Below are 16,952 nucleotides of genomic sequence, written 5' to 3' on the forward strand. Positions count from 1 at the left end.
CCAACCACCAACCTGCAAGGGACACAGTCCTGGTCCCACTCAGGGCCACCAACCCCCGTGGCACCACGTCCCCATGGTCACTCACCGAGGATGAGGTCCACCGCCATTGGTGCCATAAGGCAGGAGCAGCCTGGGGACAGCGAGACTGCAGTGGGGACAGGGAGTGGCCGGACAGCTGCTGTCAGTCATACTTTCTGGTCAGGATGATGTGATCTCACATCCTGATGTGGCAATATTAGCCCATAGGGGTGGTTGCACTGTGGGGTCCCTCTGGGGTGGGACAACTGGAGAGGTGCACTCTGCACAGTGCACCTGTTGAGGTGCCCCATACGTTCTGAACCCTGGGCTGTTGCACACTGTCCCAAAGGGCTGTGAGTGTGTCCCCTTGCATGGTGTCCCCCAGCGCATGCCACACTCTCCGCACAGTGACCCTGTAGGGCAGTCCGTGCTTTCCTGGGCTCTCCAGGGCAACAGTGTCAGACAGTGACTCAGAGGAACAACAGAAGACCATTTATTGAACTTTCCTCCTTCAGCTAATCAACTGCCCTGCAACAAAATTAGGGGATATCCTAGTAGCAGTGAATGAGCGATACAGATAAAGGGTACTTTACACTGGTGTTATTGCCTTCTCTGCTACCTCCAGGGAAATTGAGGTTATGGCTGCTGCAGGAGAAGACTAAAAGATGACTGGGAGGAAAATGAGGAAGAGCGAGTAAAAGAAAGAAAAGAGAGGAAATGGAGAGAAGCAGAGAAGGAACGTAAGAGAGAGAGGTGATGGAGGGAGAAAAGCAATCATTTTGAATCCACTTTGAGGAGCTGCAAGACAGAAGAGCAGGAGGGAGACTCTGGGAGGGATCTCCGGGGGGTCAAATTGGAGGTGGATGTGCTGTGGGGTGAGTGGGTCTTCGGTGGAATTGTGGGGTTGGATTGAGAAGGATTTGCAGGTTATCTAGCAGAGGTGTTTGGTTTTGGGGTGGATTAAGGAGTACTTGTGATCTCAAGGGATGTTACGGGATTTGAGGGGAATCAAGAAGGATTTGGGGGTGAGAGAGGAGAATTCAGGGATTTGGTGGACTTTAAATGAGATGAGCTGCACAGGGGAGGATTTGGGGATGTTTGATTTCTTGGGATTTAGGGGTATAAGGATGGGATTGCTGTATCATGGAGCTCCAAGTGGGGAATTTGGGGTGTGTCCCTTTCAGAACGCCTTAAAAATGAAGCACTGCGGGTGTGGGGGTATCAGCAGGGGTCCCCCACTGCCCACATGGGTGTAGATAATGGGGGGCTGATGGGTGGCCGGGGAGCAGGGGTCACAGCATGAATTTCGGCGTAGGTCAGACTCTCACTGTCACGGGGGGGGGGCACCTGGAGACACAGGGGAACAGCGGGGTGCCACCATGGGGGTCTCCCACATGCTTTGAAGGGGGACCGATTGTGTTGGTATTTGGGAGTGGTGTTCAAGAGGGAGGGTCTGGAGCTGTGCGGTCCTTCTATTTGTGGATCCCAAGGGGGGGCTGGTTGGGGGTCCTGCTGTGGTTTGGGGGTGCCCACGGGGTCTGGAGTGTTAAGGGATTGTGGGACCATAGCGGATTAGATTTGTCATCCCTGTGGGTCATAGACTGGGGTCCCATATGTGTGGTTTTTGGGGTACCTTCTAGTGGGTTTGTGGGTGCACTATGGGATCTGTGGTGTGCTTAGGGCCTGGAGGGCTCCGATGGGTCTCGAGGCTGAGATTTTGTGACTAGGGACTCCCCCCAATGCAGATTTTGGGTTCCCCATGGGCTGGATTTGGGAGGTATGTAAAGTTAGGGTGAGCCATATGGGGTTGTTGGTCCCGAGGTGTAATTATGAGCAGGGTTTGGGTTTCCCTGGTGAGGTTTGGTGAGGCCCCAGGGGGAAAGTTGGGAGATGGGGTTTGTGACCCGGACAATAATCAGGAACTTCACAGCCTCGTGCATTATGAGGGGGCTCCTGTGTCAGAAAGTGGGTTATGGGGTGACCTTGATTCACACTCCAGGAGCACAATCGGGAATTGACAGGGGATGAAAGGGAAGGCAAGGGACACCTGGGAGGGTCTATATGGGATAGAAGGGCAGGCGGGGGACACTGAAGGAATCAGTAGGGGATGGTAGACATTTAAACTTGCTCACCACAGTTGTCATCTCTCCGTATCCAGAGGCTGCGGGCATCGATGACAAAGAAGACTCCGAGGCCAAAGACGAGTGCAGCCACAAAGCCCCTCACCAGTGCCATCACCAGATTGGCACGGGACTGCTCCTCAGCACCTGTGGGGTCCGGGAGTTTGGCTGTCCCTATTGCCAGCCACAACCCCCATGCAGACTGGATGCAGAGACACATCCACCCATCCATGACAGGGGGGGCATGCAAATGGGGGGCTCAGACCCACCTGGGGGTGCAGGTGTGGGTGTCACCTCCAGCATCACGCTGTCCCCAAGGGGTGAGGACATGAAGGCGTAGCGCCAGGGGCGATAGGAGCACCTGTAGGTGCCACTGTCAGCTGGGGTCACCCCAAAGAGGGTGAAAGTGGCTGTGCCCCCACCACTGGAGTTCTGGTGCTTGATAGGGTCTGAGCTCCCATCCTTGTGCAGGAGGAAGGTGGCCCCGTAATCCTTGTTCCAGCAGCGGATGGTGACATTGGTCCCTGTTCCCACATGTTGCTCAGGGTGAAGGGAAATTCTGGATGGGGGATATCTGAGATCTGCATGAGGGAGGGGACAGCAGTAGGACACGGTCCTGTGGGGAGCAGCCAGAGCCATTTGCTGTCCCCAGTGTCCTCACCTGTCAGCACCAGCTCCACAGGGTCACTCTCCACTGACACCTCGGCTGACTCAGGCACCCAGTACTGACACCGATAACGACCTGCGTGTTCCTGCAGTGTGCCAACAAAGGAGAACTCGGCCGCGTCCTGATCCTTCTTCTTCCCCTTGTTGTACGACCAATCTCCTTCCCGGTACAGCCAGACCCGGGCAGCCAGCCGGGGCAGGTGGCAGCGCAGGGTGACATTGTCCCCCAGGGACACCCCCTGGCTGGGGTGCAGTGACAGGGAGGGTCGGGGCACTAGGACAGGGGACAGCAGTCAGCCTTGTCCCTGCACACCCTCCTGGGCCCCTCTGCTCTCCCCCTCCACTCGCACCCCTCCCTCTGTCCCCATTCTCCCCATACTCACGTTGCTGTGCCCTGCTCGCTGCCACCAGCCACCAACCTGCAAGGGACACGGTCCTGGTCCCACTCAGGGCCACCAACCCCCGTGGCACCACGTCCCCATTCTCACTCACCGAGAATGAAGTTCACCGCCATTGGTGCCATGAGGCAGGAGCAGCCTGGGGACAGTGAGACGGCAGCGGAGAAAGGAAGTGGCCAGAGTGCTGCTGTCAGTTCCCCTTTTTGGACAGGATGATATGATGTCATCACCTGATGTGGGCATATTAGCACATAGGGGTGGTTGCACTGTGGGGCCCCGCTGGGGTGCGACAACTGGAGAGGTGCACTCTGCACACTGCGCCTGTTGAGGTGCCCCACACGCTCTCAACCCTGGGCTGCCTTTGTTCATGGCTGCTGCAGGAGAAGCATAAAAGATGACTGGGAGGAAAATGCGAAAGAGAGAGGAAAAGAAAGGAGAGAAGTTGGAGAGAAGCAGAGAAGGAACGTAAGAGAGAGGGATGCAGGGAGGAATGCAATCATGGTTCATTTTGAGGAGTTGCAGTGCTGGTGCAGAAGGGGGGATGAGAGCGGTCATACAATGATTGAAGTCACCACCTGGCAACAAGGAGACATCAAGAAATGCAGCTATTGAAGGCAAACGCTTTCCTGCTCGAGTGAGAAACAACAACAGGACTGCTTCGCGTGTTGCCTTGTGGCGTTATCTCCGTGACCATGGAGAAGACTTGAGGAAGTGGCACGATCAAGATACTCCCGTACTGCGAGCACGGGTGAGAGAATTACAGAACAGACCAACCACCAGTGTAGTTGCTCCAGTTACCACAGGTAATGAATAGAGGGGCCCTGCCCTCAGTTAGGGGAGGGAGAGGGATAACAGAGTTGATTGGACTGTGTGGATCCGATGGCCTGGCACATCAGAACCACAGAAATATAAGGCATTGGTGGATACCGGTGCACAGTGCACTCTAATGCCCTCGAATCATGAAGGGACAGAATCAGTCCATATTTCTGGAGTGACTGGGGGTTCTCAAGAACTGACTGTGTTGGAGGCCAAAATAAGCCTCACTGGTAAAGACTGGCAAAAGCATCCTATTGTGACTGGCCCAGGGGCTCCATGCATACTGGGTATTGATTACCTCAGAAGGGGGCATTTCAAGGATCCTAAGGGGTATCGATGGGCCTTCGGAATAGCTGCTGTAGATACAGACAACATTAAGCAGCTATCTGTTTTGCCTGGCCTGTCAGAAGATCCGTCTGCTGTGGGGTTGCTGCAAGTAAAAGAGCAGCAGGTACCAATTGCCACAAAAGCAGTGCATAGACGGCAGTATCGAACCAACAGGGATTCCTTGCTCCCCATTCATAAGTTGATTTGTCAACTAGAAAGTCAAGGAGTGATCAGCAGAACCCATTCACCTTTTAACAGCCCCATATGGCCAGTGCGTAAAGCCAGTGGAGAATGGAGGCTGACGGTAGACTACCGCGGCCTGAATGAAGTCACACCCCTGCTGAGTGCTGCTGTGCCGGACATGCTAGAACTCCAGTATGAATTGGAGTCAAAAGCAGCCAAGTGGTATGCCACCATTGACATTGCTAATGCCTTCTTTTCCATTCCTCTGGCCACAGAGTGCAGGCCACAGTTTGCCTTCACCTGGAGGGGCATTCAGTATACTTGGAACCGTTTGCCCCAGGGGTGGAAACACAGCCCAACCATTTGCCACGGGTTAATCCAAACTGTATTGGAACAGGGCAGTGCTCCTGAGCATCTGCAATACATTGATGATATTGTTGTGTGGGGCGATACAGCAGAAGATGTTTTTAAGAAAGGAGAGCAAATAATCCAAATTCTTCTGCAAGCTGGTTTTGCTATTAAGCGAAGCAAAGTGAAAGGACCTGCCCAGGAGATTCAGTTCCTAGGTATAAAGTGGCAAGATGGGCGCCGTCACATCTCAGCAGATGTGACTGACAAAATCACGGCCATGTCTCTGCCCATTAATAAGAAAGAGACACAATCTTTTCTGGGTGTAGTGGGCTTTTGGAGAATGCATGTTCCAAACTATAGCCTTATTGTAAGCCCCCTGTATCAAGTGACGCGGAAGAAGAATGACTTTACATGGGGTCCTGAACAGCAGCAGGCTTTTGAGCAGATCAAACAGGAGATATCCTGTGCCGTGGCCCTGGGGCCAGTACGGACGGGACAGGATGTAAAGAACATCCTCTACGCTGCTGCTGGAGATAAAGGTCCCACCTGGAGTTTGTGGCAAAGAACCTCAGGGGAGACCCGAGGCCAACCCCTGGGATTCTGGAGTCGGGCCTACAGGGGGTCTGAAGGGTGCTACACCCCAACTGAGAAGGAAATCTTAGCCACGTATGAGGGGGTTAGGGCTGCTTCCGAAGTAGTCGGTACTGAGACGCAGCTCCTCCTGGCACCTCGACTGTCAGTGCTGAACTGGATGTTTAAAGGAAAGGTTCCCTCCACCCAATCCAGCTCCATACATACCGTAGAGGGAGATAAGGTCCCTGTAGTACATGTAAAGAGCATGTTGGAAAAAGCAGTTTTGGTCCTTCCAGCTTCTGGAAAGGGCAGACCTCTCCGTGGAACTGTTTTTGCCCAGGCACCTGGCTCCACTTGGTGGGTGATGCAGAAAGATGGGGATGTTCAATGTGTACCACAAGGGAATTTGATGTTGGGGGAGTGCAGTCAGTAGTTCCATGTATATGTATTAAACATGATATAATGATGTAGAATAAGGGGTGGAATGTCATGGTTTTGTAACTTCGCTATTGGTATTCCACATCATAACATCATGGACAAAAGAGAAGAACTACGTATCCCAGAGGACTTCATGGTCAGAGAAGGAAAACACATCATGGAAGATACGTCATCTGGTTGCGCGCGGTCTTCTTCACTTTCGCTTGCTGCCGGGAGAGGAGTGGGTGTGCTTTCCAAGCCGGGCGCCTTCATCAAGTAAGGCTTTCGGTTTCAGAAACTCTCTCACTCTCTCTCTCTCTCTCTCCCTCTTTCGCTCTTTTACTCTCTGCCATTTCATTTGATTTATTATCCTTACTCCCAATTAGATTGTATTATATCGTGTCATCTTGCATTCCGACATCATAGTTAGTAAAATAAGTTCTCCTTCCTAGATCGTTGCCGCCGCTTCATTTTTCTTGGGAAACCAGGGGGGAGGGGGGCCCGCAAGCCTACTGCCCCCTGTCACGGGCACAGATCTATCTAGGTAACTTTGTGACACTTCGTATCCAGAGGCTGCAGGCATTGAGGACAAAGAAGAGGCCGAGGCAGAAGACGAGGGCGGCAGCGCAGCCCCTCACCACCACCACCACCCGGTTCCCATGGGACCTCCTCTCACACCTGTGGGGTGCAGGGATGTGCACTGCCCCTTCCTGGGCCATCACCTCCACGAGGATGGGATGCAGAGACACTGTCAGAAATGAGTGACACCAGGGACGCCTAAATGGGGAGCTCACACCTACCTAGGTGTGCAGGTGTGAGTGCCACCTGCTGTGTCACGTTGGCCCCAGGGGGAAAGGACAGAAGGTAGGAGTTCCTGATGCGGTAGGAGTACCTATAGGTGCCACTGTCTGTGGGCAGTGAGTAGGAAGAAGACAATGAGGACGAGGATGAAGACAAGGGTGGCAGCACAGCCCCCCACTACTGCTACCACCAGGTTCCTGCCCGACTACTCTGCGCCATATGCGGGGTCCGGGTGTTTATGTGTCCCCATCCTGAGCCACCACTTCCATGGGAATGGGAGTTGGAGACACTGACACAAAGGATTGGCACCGGGGACAAATAATGGGGCTGGCACCTACCTGGGGGTGCGGGTGTGGGCATCACCTCTAGCATCACACTGTCCCCAGGGGGTGAGGACAGAAGGCAGCAACCCCTGATGCGGTAGGAGCACCTATAGGTGCCACTGTCAGCTGGGGTCACCCCAAAGAGGGTGAAGATAGCCGTGCCCACAGCATTGGGTTTTTGGTGCTGGATTGGGGCTGGGTGCCCTACCTTGTGCAGGAAGAAGGTGACCCCATGGTTCTTGTTCCAGCAGTGGTTGGTGACATTGGTCCCCATCTCCACGTGTTTCCTGAGGGAAATGCTGGGTGGGTGGTACCTGTGATCTGTGTGCCGAGAGGAAAGAGCAGTGGGACATGGCCCTGGGGGAACAGCACAGGGACACCCACTTTCCGCAGTGCCCTCACCTGTCACCACCAGCTCCACGGGGTCACTCTTCCCTGATGTCCCTGGTGGCTCCAAAACCCGGTACTGGCACCGATACTTCTCTGCATCTTCCTTCTCTACACTAACCAACGAAAACTCAACCGTGTCCTGAAGCATGTCCATGTCTTTCTTGGATCTCATATGTCCATTCTGATAGAGCTCAACTTGTGCAGCCGGCTGGGGCAGGTGGCAGCGCAGGGTGACAGTGTCCCCCAGTGACACCCTCTGGCTGGGGTGCAGCGACAGGGAGCGCCTGTTCCCTCCCCCTCTCCACACTCCCCTCCCTCTGTCCCCATTCTCCCCCTGTCCCCATACTCACGTTGCTGTGCCCTGCTCACTGCCACCAGCCAACAACCTGCGAGGGACACAGTCCTGGACTCACACAGGGCCACCAACCCCTGTGGCACCACGTCCCCTTTGTCACTCACCCAGGATGAGGGCCACGGCCATTGGTGCCATGAGGCAGGAGCAGCGTGGGGACAGCGAGGCTGCAGCAGACACAGGGAGAGGTGAGAAAGCTGCTTTCAGTTTCCCCCTGGGCACGGGATGCCGTGGTGTCACCTCCTCATGTGGTATTTGTGATCCTCCATCTGTGGTGACACTGTGTGGTCCTTGATGGGACGGCACACGTGGAGGCGTGCACACAGACCACATGGAGGTGCCCCACTCAGGCTGTCCCCTTCCAGGTTTCACACGTTGTCCCCAAATTGCTGCCAGTGTGTGGCTTTGCATGCTGTCCCCCATGGGATGCCAAACACAGCATGGATGGCTCCCAGGCACTCAGTGCAGCCCAGGCATGGCCTGGAGTTGTGGGCCCATGGGGTCATGCTGTGGGGCTGCGCACCCCAAATCTGTAGGGAAATCAATGGAGAATGTTCAGGATATGCAGAGGATATGCGTCTCTTGGCTTTGGTATGAAACTGGAGGAGAATTCCCAACCTACACTCAGGACTGATGTCTGCCTTTGGGAAGAGAAGGACGGGCATCATTTGGTGCCCACATTTTTGCTGTGCTGGATGTACATGCTGTCATTTTGGGTGGGATACGTCGGGTGTGTTTGAATTTAAATAAACCTATGGACTAAACTATGACTGAAATCACTCCATCTCTGGGCTTACGATCTAGAACTGTCTTTTTATCCCAACCTCTACTCAGACAATCTGCTGTTTTCTGCAGATTTGTTCCTAGAAGTCCGTTTTCTCAGCCAACATTACTTCCCCTTTTCTATTTTAAGCTTCCTCCTCCTTCTGGTGCACCACACAAAACACATCGTGTACCTCAAACCCTCCTTCCCTCTCTTCCCTCCTCTTTCCCATGCAACAAAACTGAAATAATTTCAGAAAACGATCCCCAAATCACACATGTCAACTCAAGAGTCCCCCAGGTCCATTTCCCCCCCCATTTTGGTCTAGCAGGAGGGTGATGAGGATGGGTGGAAGAGTCAGGAGTACCTAAGGAAGGCAGTGCTGAAGAGAGGAAGGCAGAAATTAATTAATATCACACGGCTTTGTCTGAACTGAATTGAAATTCTACACATTCCCTTTTGGCTTTTAACCCTTCATCTCTCCCTAAATCTCTTCATTCTCATTCACTATCGTGCAGAAATTGGGAACGAAGGAGGGAATCCTCAGAAGTGACAGTGAGTCAGATGAAAGAAAACAAGAGTCAGTGAGAGATAGGAATCAGACTGATCACCGCTCTGATTCCAAGGTCTGTTTTGAGGAGTGAAAGGGTCGGCCCACAGCGCTGGAGAAGGGATGGGGGGGTGAGACTCACCTGGAGGTGGCAGTATTGGATCAGCAAAGAGCAACGATGGCCGCCATGAAGATGATGAAGATGACCCGCAAGATCCCCTTCAGACATCCCTTTGTGCCTGCTGGGTGTGCAGTTCACCTCCCCAAGGTCACAAACAAGTGAGTGCACAGCAACAGCTTGGTCAAAAAAAACAGCTTGTATAGTAGCCACAACTTTCTCATGGGAATGGTAGGGTGGTTGGTCAACAAAGCACTGCCAGTGTTTGGCCACACCAAGCACAGCACAGCAAGACAGGAATGTGTCTTCTGTTGGTCCTTCCCAGCATCCCTTCCTTCTGTCGTATCCACTGCAGCACTCGGCTCAGTGCCATCAGCAAAGTGCTGAGGGTGCACTCCATCCCATCTTCTGTGTCAGTGAGAGGTGGTGAAGAGCAGCGCTCCCAGGAGGGACCTCTGGGGGTCACCACTCATCACCACCTCCACCTGGACATGGAGCTGTTGGCCACAGCCCTCTGGCTGCGACTTTCCAACCTATTCCTTCCCTGCAGAACAGCCCAATGCTCGCATCCACATCTCCCCCATTTTGAGATGAGGGAGTGGTGTGCAGCCTTGTCAAGGACATTGTGGAAGCCCAGGTAGATGACATCAGTCGCCTTTGGATGACATGAATTACCCTCAGATGTTCGTCTCTAACCCCAGCATTCTTCCTTGCACTGCATAAGTTCCGGATAACCAGTTGAGAATACCGAATCCAACCAGTCCACCCCAAAACCCAGCCACCATTCATGAAGGACCACAAATATTTCCCAACCACCCCAAACTCCCACCACCTCTTCTGTGGGACCCCAAAATCTGGAGCAATCCAACCCAAATATCCAATTAAACCTGGGAGGTGTGTGACCATGCGTACACACAACCTCACATGGGTAAGACGTGTATGTGCACAAACATACGCATGCACAAACGCGTGTGTTCTGTGTGCACGTGCACTTCAAGATTGCAAAGTGTGCTGTGTGCACAATGCCACACGTGCACTACATGCATGTAACACTGTACGTCTTCTTTACAAGTTCATCTCCATTAAATGTGTGTGTGCTGCCACGTGTTCACAATGAATGTACACACACGTGTGCTACACTCTGAGCACTGAGGCATGGGGTGTGTATGTGCTGTGCTGTGTGTGTACAGCAATATGTGCAATCAAGAACTCCCATGGATGTCCTCAGCAGGTACTACCTGTGTTAGAGTTGCACGTGTGCCCTCACTAAACACGCCTTTAGCGTGTGCCCCTGTTGGACCACGTGTGTTCCTCAATGTACATCTTAGTCCTTAGGTTGTGCCCGAGTTTGTGTGGGTGTCACTGTGTCCACAAAGTTCCATGCTGCTGTCCCCCGTGGGGATGGTGGAGGAAAGAGCAGTGGGGACAGAGTGTGGTACCCAAAGTGTGTGGAGACAACAGGCTGGATGTGTAGGGGACTGCATGTGACATCTCATGTGGGACAGCCCATTGGAGCCATGTGTACTGTGCGTGGCATCCCATGGGGGACAGAGTGACAGGTCACGTGCTGGAAGTGCTTTGTGGGCCGTGTGTGAGCTGACAGGTGACAGCCTGAGTGCGGCAGTGTAAAAAAAATGTGAATATGGATGTTTGCATGCCAACTCATCCTGGGCCCCACAGTGCCAACCCCTTGGGGACCGCAATTGTCACATGGGGAGGTGGCATCATGGAACTCTATCCCAAAATGAGAACTGACTGCAGCTCTCTGGCCACTTCCTTTCTTCACTGCAGTCTCGCTGTCCCCACGCTGCTCCTGCCTCATGGCACCAACGGTTGTGGCCCTCATCCTGGGTGAGTGACAAAGGGGACGTGGTGCCATGGGTGTTGGTGGCCCTGTGTGGGACCAGGACCGTGTCCCTTGCAGGTTGGTGGCTGGTGGCAGCAAGCAGGGCACAGCAAGGTGAGTATCGGGACTGGGGGAGAATGGGGAGAGAGGGAGGGGAGTGTGGGCAGGGGGAGAGCAGAGGGGTCCAGGAGTGTGTGCAGGGACAAGGCTGACTGCTGTCCCCCGTCCTAGTGCCCCGACCCTCCCTGTTGCTGCACCCCAGCCAGGGGGTGTCCCTGGGGGACACTGTCGTCCTGCGATGCCACCTGCCCCAGCCGGCTGCCTGGGTTGAGCTCTACCAGGATGGACTTTTGAGATCCTACAAGTGCATGGACAAGCATCAGGTCATGGCTGAGTTCTCCTTGGTTTGTGTAAAGCTGGAAGATGCAATGAAGTATTGGTGCCAGTACCGGGTTTTGGAGCCACCAGGGGTATCAGAGAAGAGTGTCCCCATCGAATTGGTGGTGGTGCAAGACAAGGCTCTTGCCTTAACAACAGAGGCTGCAAAGCCGTGAGATAACCGGACAGCCTTTGTGGGACCACCAATGGCACTGCTTCACCTCAAGAACCTTTCTGGTACAGACACATTCTGACCAATGTGGCATTGTGAACTCACTTCTTTACATCCTTGCAATGCTGCAGCTGCCCACGAGCAGGCACAAAGGGATGCCCAGAGAAGCTACATTTCTTGCTGTCTCCTTTTGGCCAGGTGGAGACTTCAACCATTGGATGAGTGCTCTCATCCCTCCTTCTGCTCCAGCACCGCAGCTCCCCAAAATAAACCACGATTGCTTTTCTCCTTCCATCTCTCTCTCTCTTACGTTCCATCTCTGCTTCTCTCCATTTCCTCTCTTTCTTTCTTCCGTTTTCTCTCTCCCTCATTTACATCCCGGTCATCTTTACTCTTCTCCTGCAGCAGCCATAACCTCAATTTCCCTGGAGGTAGCAGAGAAGGCAATAACACCAGTGCCAAAGTATCCTTTCTCTGTATTGCGCATTCATTGTTACTTATTGTAAGTCCCCTAATTTCAGTGCAGGGCAGTTGATTGGCTGATGGTGGACAGTTCAGTAAATGGTCTTCTGTTGTTCCTCTGAGTCACTGTCTGACTCTGTTGCCCCGGAGAGCCCAGGCAAGCACAGACTGCCCTACTGGGGCACCGTGCAGAGAGTCTGGCATATGCTTGGGGACACCATGCCAGGGGACACACTCTGTCCTTTGGGACAGTGTGTGACAGCCCAGGGTGCAGAGCGTGTGGGGCACCTCAGCAGTCACAGTGTGCAGAGTGCACCTCTCCACTTGTCCCACCCCAGAGGGACCCCACGGTGCAACCACCCCTATGGGCTAATATTGCCACATCAGGAGGTGACATCACATCATCCTGACCCCAGGAGGAAATGACAGCAGCTGTCTGGCCACTCTCTGTCCCCACGGCAGTCTCGATATCCCCAGTCTGCACTTCTTCCTCATCTGCCCCAGAGGAACTCCTCGTTGCTCAGGGATCCCTCAGGCCTTCCCGGTCCTGCCCAGAAATACACCCACCGTGCCTCTGGCAAACAGAACTCTTGGCAATCCATCCCAACATCACATCGCCAGTCCTGTGGGACCCCAGATGTGTCCCCAGCCACCCCAAGGCCTCAATGAGTCCATGTTCCTAACCACACGCGTGCGTGTTGCAACACAACTGCTCTCAGCGGTACAGCAGCGTCAGAGCTGCTGCTCACAGCTCTGAGCTGTTCCTTCACTCTGACTCTGCTGTCCTGGAGACCCCAGGAAAGCACGGACTGCCCTACTGGGGCACTGTGCAGATTCAGTGCCCTCAGTGTGTGCCCTCCCCATTTGTGTGGGTGTCACAGTGTCCCCAGCCGGTCTGTGCTGATCCCTGAGGGCATGACAGAGGAAAGCACAGAGCACAGAGTGTGGTACCCAAACTGCATGGTGACAGCTGGTTGGACGTGTTGGGGATCACAAGTGACCACCCATGTGGACGCGCCATTGAAGCCACATGTTCTGTGCGGGGCAACCCATGGAGGACACCACTCAAGGCCACGTGATGGCAGAACTTTGGGGTGTGTGGGACACTCAGGGGATGACCGCCTGCATGGGACACCACAACAGAGGCTGTGTGCAGTGATCTGAGTGTGTGACCCTATCTGGGACCCAGCACTGTCACCACAGATGGGGGAAATCTGTCACGAGGATGTGACATCATGGCATCCTGTCCCCAAGGGGAAATGAGATTGCCTCTCTGGCCACTTCCTTTCCCCACTGCAGTCTCACTGTCCCCAAGCTGCTCCTGCCTCATGGCACCAATGGCGGTGGCCCTCATCCTGGGTGAGTGACAATGGGGATGTGGTGCCACGGGGGTTGGTGGCCCTGAGTGGGACCAGGACCGTGTCCCTTGCAGGTTGGTGGCTGGTGGCAGCGAGCAGGGCACAGCAACGTGAGTATGGGGAGAATGGGGATGGAGGGAGCAGAGCGAGGGCAGGGGGCCAGCAGAGGGGCCCAGGAGAGTGTGCAGGGATAAGGCTGACTGCTGTCCCCTGTCCTAGTGCCCCAACCCTCCCTGTCACTGCACCCCAGCCAGGGGGTGTCCCTGGGGGACACTGTCACCCTGCGCTGCCACCTGCCCCGCATGGCTGCCTGGGTCCAGCTCTGGCTCAATGGAACTCTGAGATTTGACAAGGAAAAAGACAAGGAGCAGGATGCAGCTGAGTTCTCCTTTGCTGTCACAAACCTGGAGGACGCCGGGACATATCAGTGTCGGTACCAGGTGTCAGAGCCACTGTGGACATCAAATCAGAGCGACCCTGTGGAGCTGTTGGTGACAGGTGAGGGCACTATGGACACTGGCTGGCCCTGAGCTTTTCCCACATGTCCAAGACCCATCTCTTCCCCTCCCTGCACACACTTCACCCACTTAGAGGGGACTCTGGCCACTGCCAGCACCAATAAAAAATTTTACAACCCCAAGGGCCACACATTTGTGTCCTCACCCCTGTAGATAGCATGGTGGTGGAGGTGACACCCACACCTGCAACCCCAGTTAGGACGGAGATCCCATTTGTAGGGCCCAAGTGTCAGCCATGGGTGGAACTGTCACGGCATCCCTGCCCTGTGATGGCGACACCCAAACACTCAGAGCCCACAGGTGCCAAGGGGCGGTTCCACGGGAACCTGGTGGTGGCGGTGCTGAGGGGCTGTGCTGCTGTCTTGGTCTTCAGCCTGGGCCTCTACTTTGTCCTCGATGCCCGCAACCTCTGGACATGGAGAGATGAGAGTGCTGGTGAGGAAGGAGTAAAATGGTTTCCATTCCCTACAGGTCCCCCCAGTCATCCCCTTTGTGTTCTTTGACTCTGTACTGATCTGTTATGGATCCCCGGTTGTCCCTCAAGGCCCACACATAACTCCCACCCTTCCCCCTCTTCTTTTTGATGCAGGTGTCACCCCTGAGATGCACAAGTCAGTGCAATTCCAGGTAAGTGTCGGGGTCAGTGGACCCCAAATCCCAGTTCACTTCTTGGGACCCACACCTCACATCTCCATGGAAACCCAAACCTTCCCCATGGGGACCACAAATGACCCCCAACCTCATACGGCTTACCCTCACATTTATGAGCACCACCCGTGTCCAGCCCTTGGGAAACACAAACCTGCACTGTGGGGAACCCCAGCCCACAGATACCCCTAAATACCCAGACCTAAAGATGCCCTCCAAGCCTTAAACCCCCTCTAGACCCTATAGGCAACGAGAACTGGACGAGAGGGGCACTAAATGCACCCTCAGGGAAACCCAATGACCCATGGGGACACCAAAATTGAGCCTCTCTGTTCCACCAGTCCCTAAACACCCCGAGACCCTATGGGCACCCCAAATCCACGGCTGGACCCCCAAACATTCGCCATGCAGACCACAAATCTAAGCCCAGTCACAAATGCAGACTCCTCCTCATGGCCACACCCCCCACATACCTACACCACAGACCCACCCTCAGCTCACTCATCTTGGGGACCCCCTTGGTAGCACCCCATTCTCCTCCCCTATCTCCAGGGGCCCTCCAGGGACAGCGATGATCTGACCTACACCGAGATGCCAGCTGCCATCCCGTGCTCCCAGCCTCCCACTTCCCCCACTGCCCCCCAGTCCCCTGTCATCTACACCACAGTCAGCACTGATTTACCGCGCTGATGGGCCTCCCCAAGTGTCTCATTTCTGGGGTGTGTGGAAGGGGACAGACCTCCAATTCCCTGCTTGGGACTCCCTGATGTCCTGTTCTAACCACAAACCAGATAACCTCCCCAAATCTAACAATCCCACATTCTCACTGGTACATCCCAAATGCTTCCCAGACACACCGAATCCCTAAATGCTCATCTCTTACCCCAAAGACCTTTTTTAGTAAATAGATTTTATTTGAACCTACAAATTCTTCCTCTTTCTCTCCATTTCTCACCCCAAACCCACTGGGTGGGGTCAGTGAGAATGAAAGCTGTGTGGTGCTGAGCTGCTGTTGTGTGACAGCACCGCAGTCCCTGTGCTCTCTCTCTCCCACCCTCCATGCACAGGACGTGACACTCACGGGGCGGTGCTGTCAGATCCCCTCCGTGTGGGAAGGTGCAGAGGTGACCTCTCAGCTCTCCCCCAGGAAGAAGTTTCTCACTCAAGCAGGAAAGCGTTTGCCTTCACCAGCTGAAATTTTTGATGATACAGGTGAGGAGGGGGATCCATCTTCTTTAATTAATTGGATTTTCATTAGTTTGATAAGCTCTTTCATTAGGCCCCTTTGCTTATCTTGATCGTCGTCAAACGTTTCCGATACTATTACGAGTTCTACGGGTTCATCACGATTAATCAGTAGGGACATCTGCTCTTCTACATCACCCAGTCTGTTTGCTAACTCTGTGACAGCTGAAATGGAAACGTGGGTTGGGGGTAGATGTTGCTCATAGTTTTGGAGTGTAAGAATCAATTCGAAGACTAGGGGTCTTCTCTGTTGGTCCTCGTATCTGTGGAATGTGGTAATAGTGTGGGGGCGTATCTGTCTGGTGCTGCTCTCGTAAGTTTTTGCCATATTTCAGGTGTTGTCCTCACTCTCTCCGGATCATGGTTTTGGCGTGGATCATTAGGAGCAAAATTAGAGTCATATAACATTTCCACCAGGGCTATTTCCCTCAAATACTGGATACCTTTCTCAATTGTATCCCATGTTTTCATTGCAGGCTGCAGAAGTTCTTTGTAGGGATACCTTTCCCTCACAGCTATTAATATTCGGTCCCAGAGGGTTGCAGCTCCATCCAAACATCTGCTAATTCCCCTGGCAATGGATTTGGCTCTGGCAATGTCTCCTAGTTGGCGGGCTTCGTTACCATCTAGAGACAAGCTACTGGCCCCACTATCCCAACAGCGAAGCAACCAGGTGACAACAGTTTCATTCAAACGTCGTTCAAATTCCTTTCTTGAGCTTAGGATCTCAGACATCTTGAGAGGTCGACGAACAGTAATAGAGATCTCCTCTTCATCGCTGTCCTCTTCGTGCCTCTTAGTTTTTGCTTTTGCTTTTCTTGGTTCTGAGGAAGTCCCCTCACCTGGATCTTCCTCTACCACCTCCTCTTCCACTTCCTCTCCTTCTTCTTCTTCTTCCTTTTTTCGCTCTAGACGCGAGGACACCCGCTTCCATTTCTTGCCTTCTACAGGGGCTACTGACACTGTTACTGGTGTCTGCTGTGACTGATCAGGTCTGACTGGAAGATTTCCCCCTTTGGCTTGCACCTCCGCTCGGAAACTCTCTCTTTCCAGAATAGTACTATACAGAGCGCAGTAGGCACAAGCCAAGCCCCAGATGAGCCGTACTTCCTTTGATCTATCTAAGCCGCACCGTCCCTGACTCAAATGCTGGCTCAGT

General features: G+C 53.8%; 2 protein-coding genes across 5 annotated transcripts; one reads left to right on the forward strand and one right to left on the reverse strand.

Annotated features, from left to right (window-relative positions):
- Positions 1–8: 8 nt before the first annotated feature.
- On the reverse strand, positions 9–3,380 carry LOC112531339 (leukocyte immunoglobulin-like receptor subfamily A member 2). 3 transcript variants are annotated; one of them, XM_040654340.2, is made up of 6 exons: positions 3,297–3,380; positions 3,188–3,223; positions 2,800–3,078; positions 2,408–2,719; positions 2,151–2,285; positions 9–145 (listed from the first exon to the last, which is right to left on the reverse strand). In XM_040654340.2, exons 1-6 carry the CDS (start codon positions 3,325–3,327, stop codon positions 78–80), a joined length of 861 nt encoding a protein of 286 aa, XP_040510274.1. In that variant the 5' UTR covers positions 3,328–3,380; the 3' UTR covers positions 9–77. The 3 variants fall into 3 exon arrangements, with proteins under 3 accessions (XP_040510274.1, XP_025002098.2, XP_040510276.1); XM_025146330.3 differs by lacking the exon at positions 9–145 and adding an exon at positions 491–1,365; XM_040654342.2 differs by lacking the exon at positions 9–145 and having other exon boundaries at positions 1,374–2,285.
- Positions 3,381–10,933: 7,553 nt separating this feature from the next.
- Positions 10,934–15,288, forward strand: LOC121106510 (T-cell-interacting, activating receptor on myeloid cells protein 1-like). 2 transcript variants are annotated; one of them, XM_046904886.1, is made up of 7 exons: positions 10,934–11,017; positions 11,091–11,126; positions 13,457–13,492; positions 13,602–13,880; positions 14,201–14,335; positions 14,490–14,527; positions 15,101–15,288. In XM_046904886.1, exons 1-7 carry the CDS (start codon positions 10,987–10,989, stop codon positions 15,236–15,238), a joined length of 693 nt encoding a protein of 230 aa, XP_046760842.1. In that variant the 5' UTR covers positions 10,934–10,986; the 3' UTR covers positions 15,239–15,288. The 2 variants fall into 2 exon arrangements, with proteins under 2 accessions (XP_046760842.1, XP_040510411.1); XM_040654477.2 differs by lacking the exon at positions 11,091–11,126.
- The last annotated feature ends 1,664 nt before the right edge of the window (positions 15,289–16,952 follow it).

This window comes from Gallus gallus, chromosome 31, assembly GCF_016699485.2.
Source record: "Gallus gallus isolate bGalGal1 chromosome 31, bGalGal1.mat.broiler.GRCg7b, whole genome shotgun sequence".
Classification (NCBI taxonomy): Eukaryota; Metazoa; Chordata; class Aves; order Galliformes; family Phasianidae; genus Gallus; species Gallus gallus.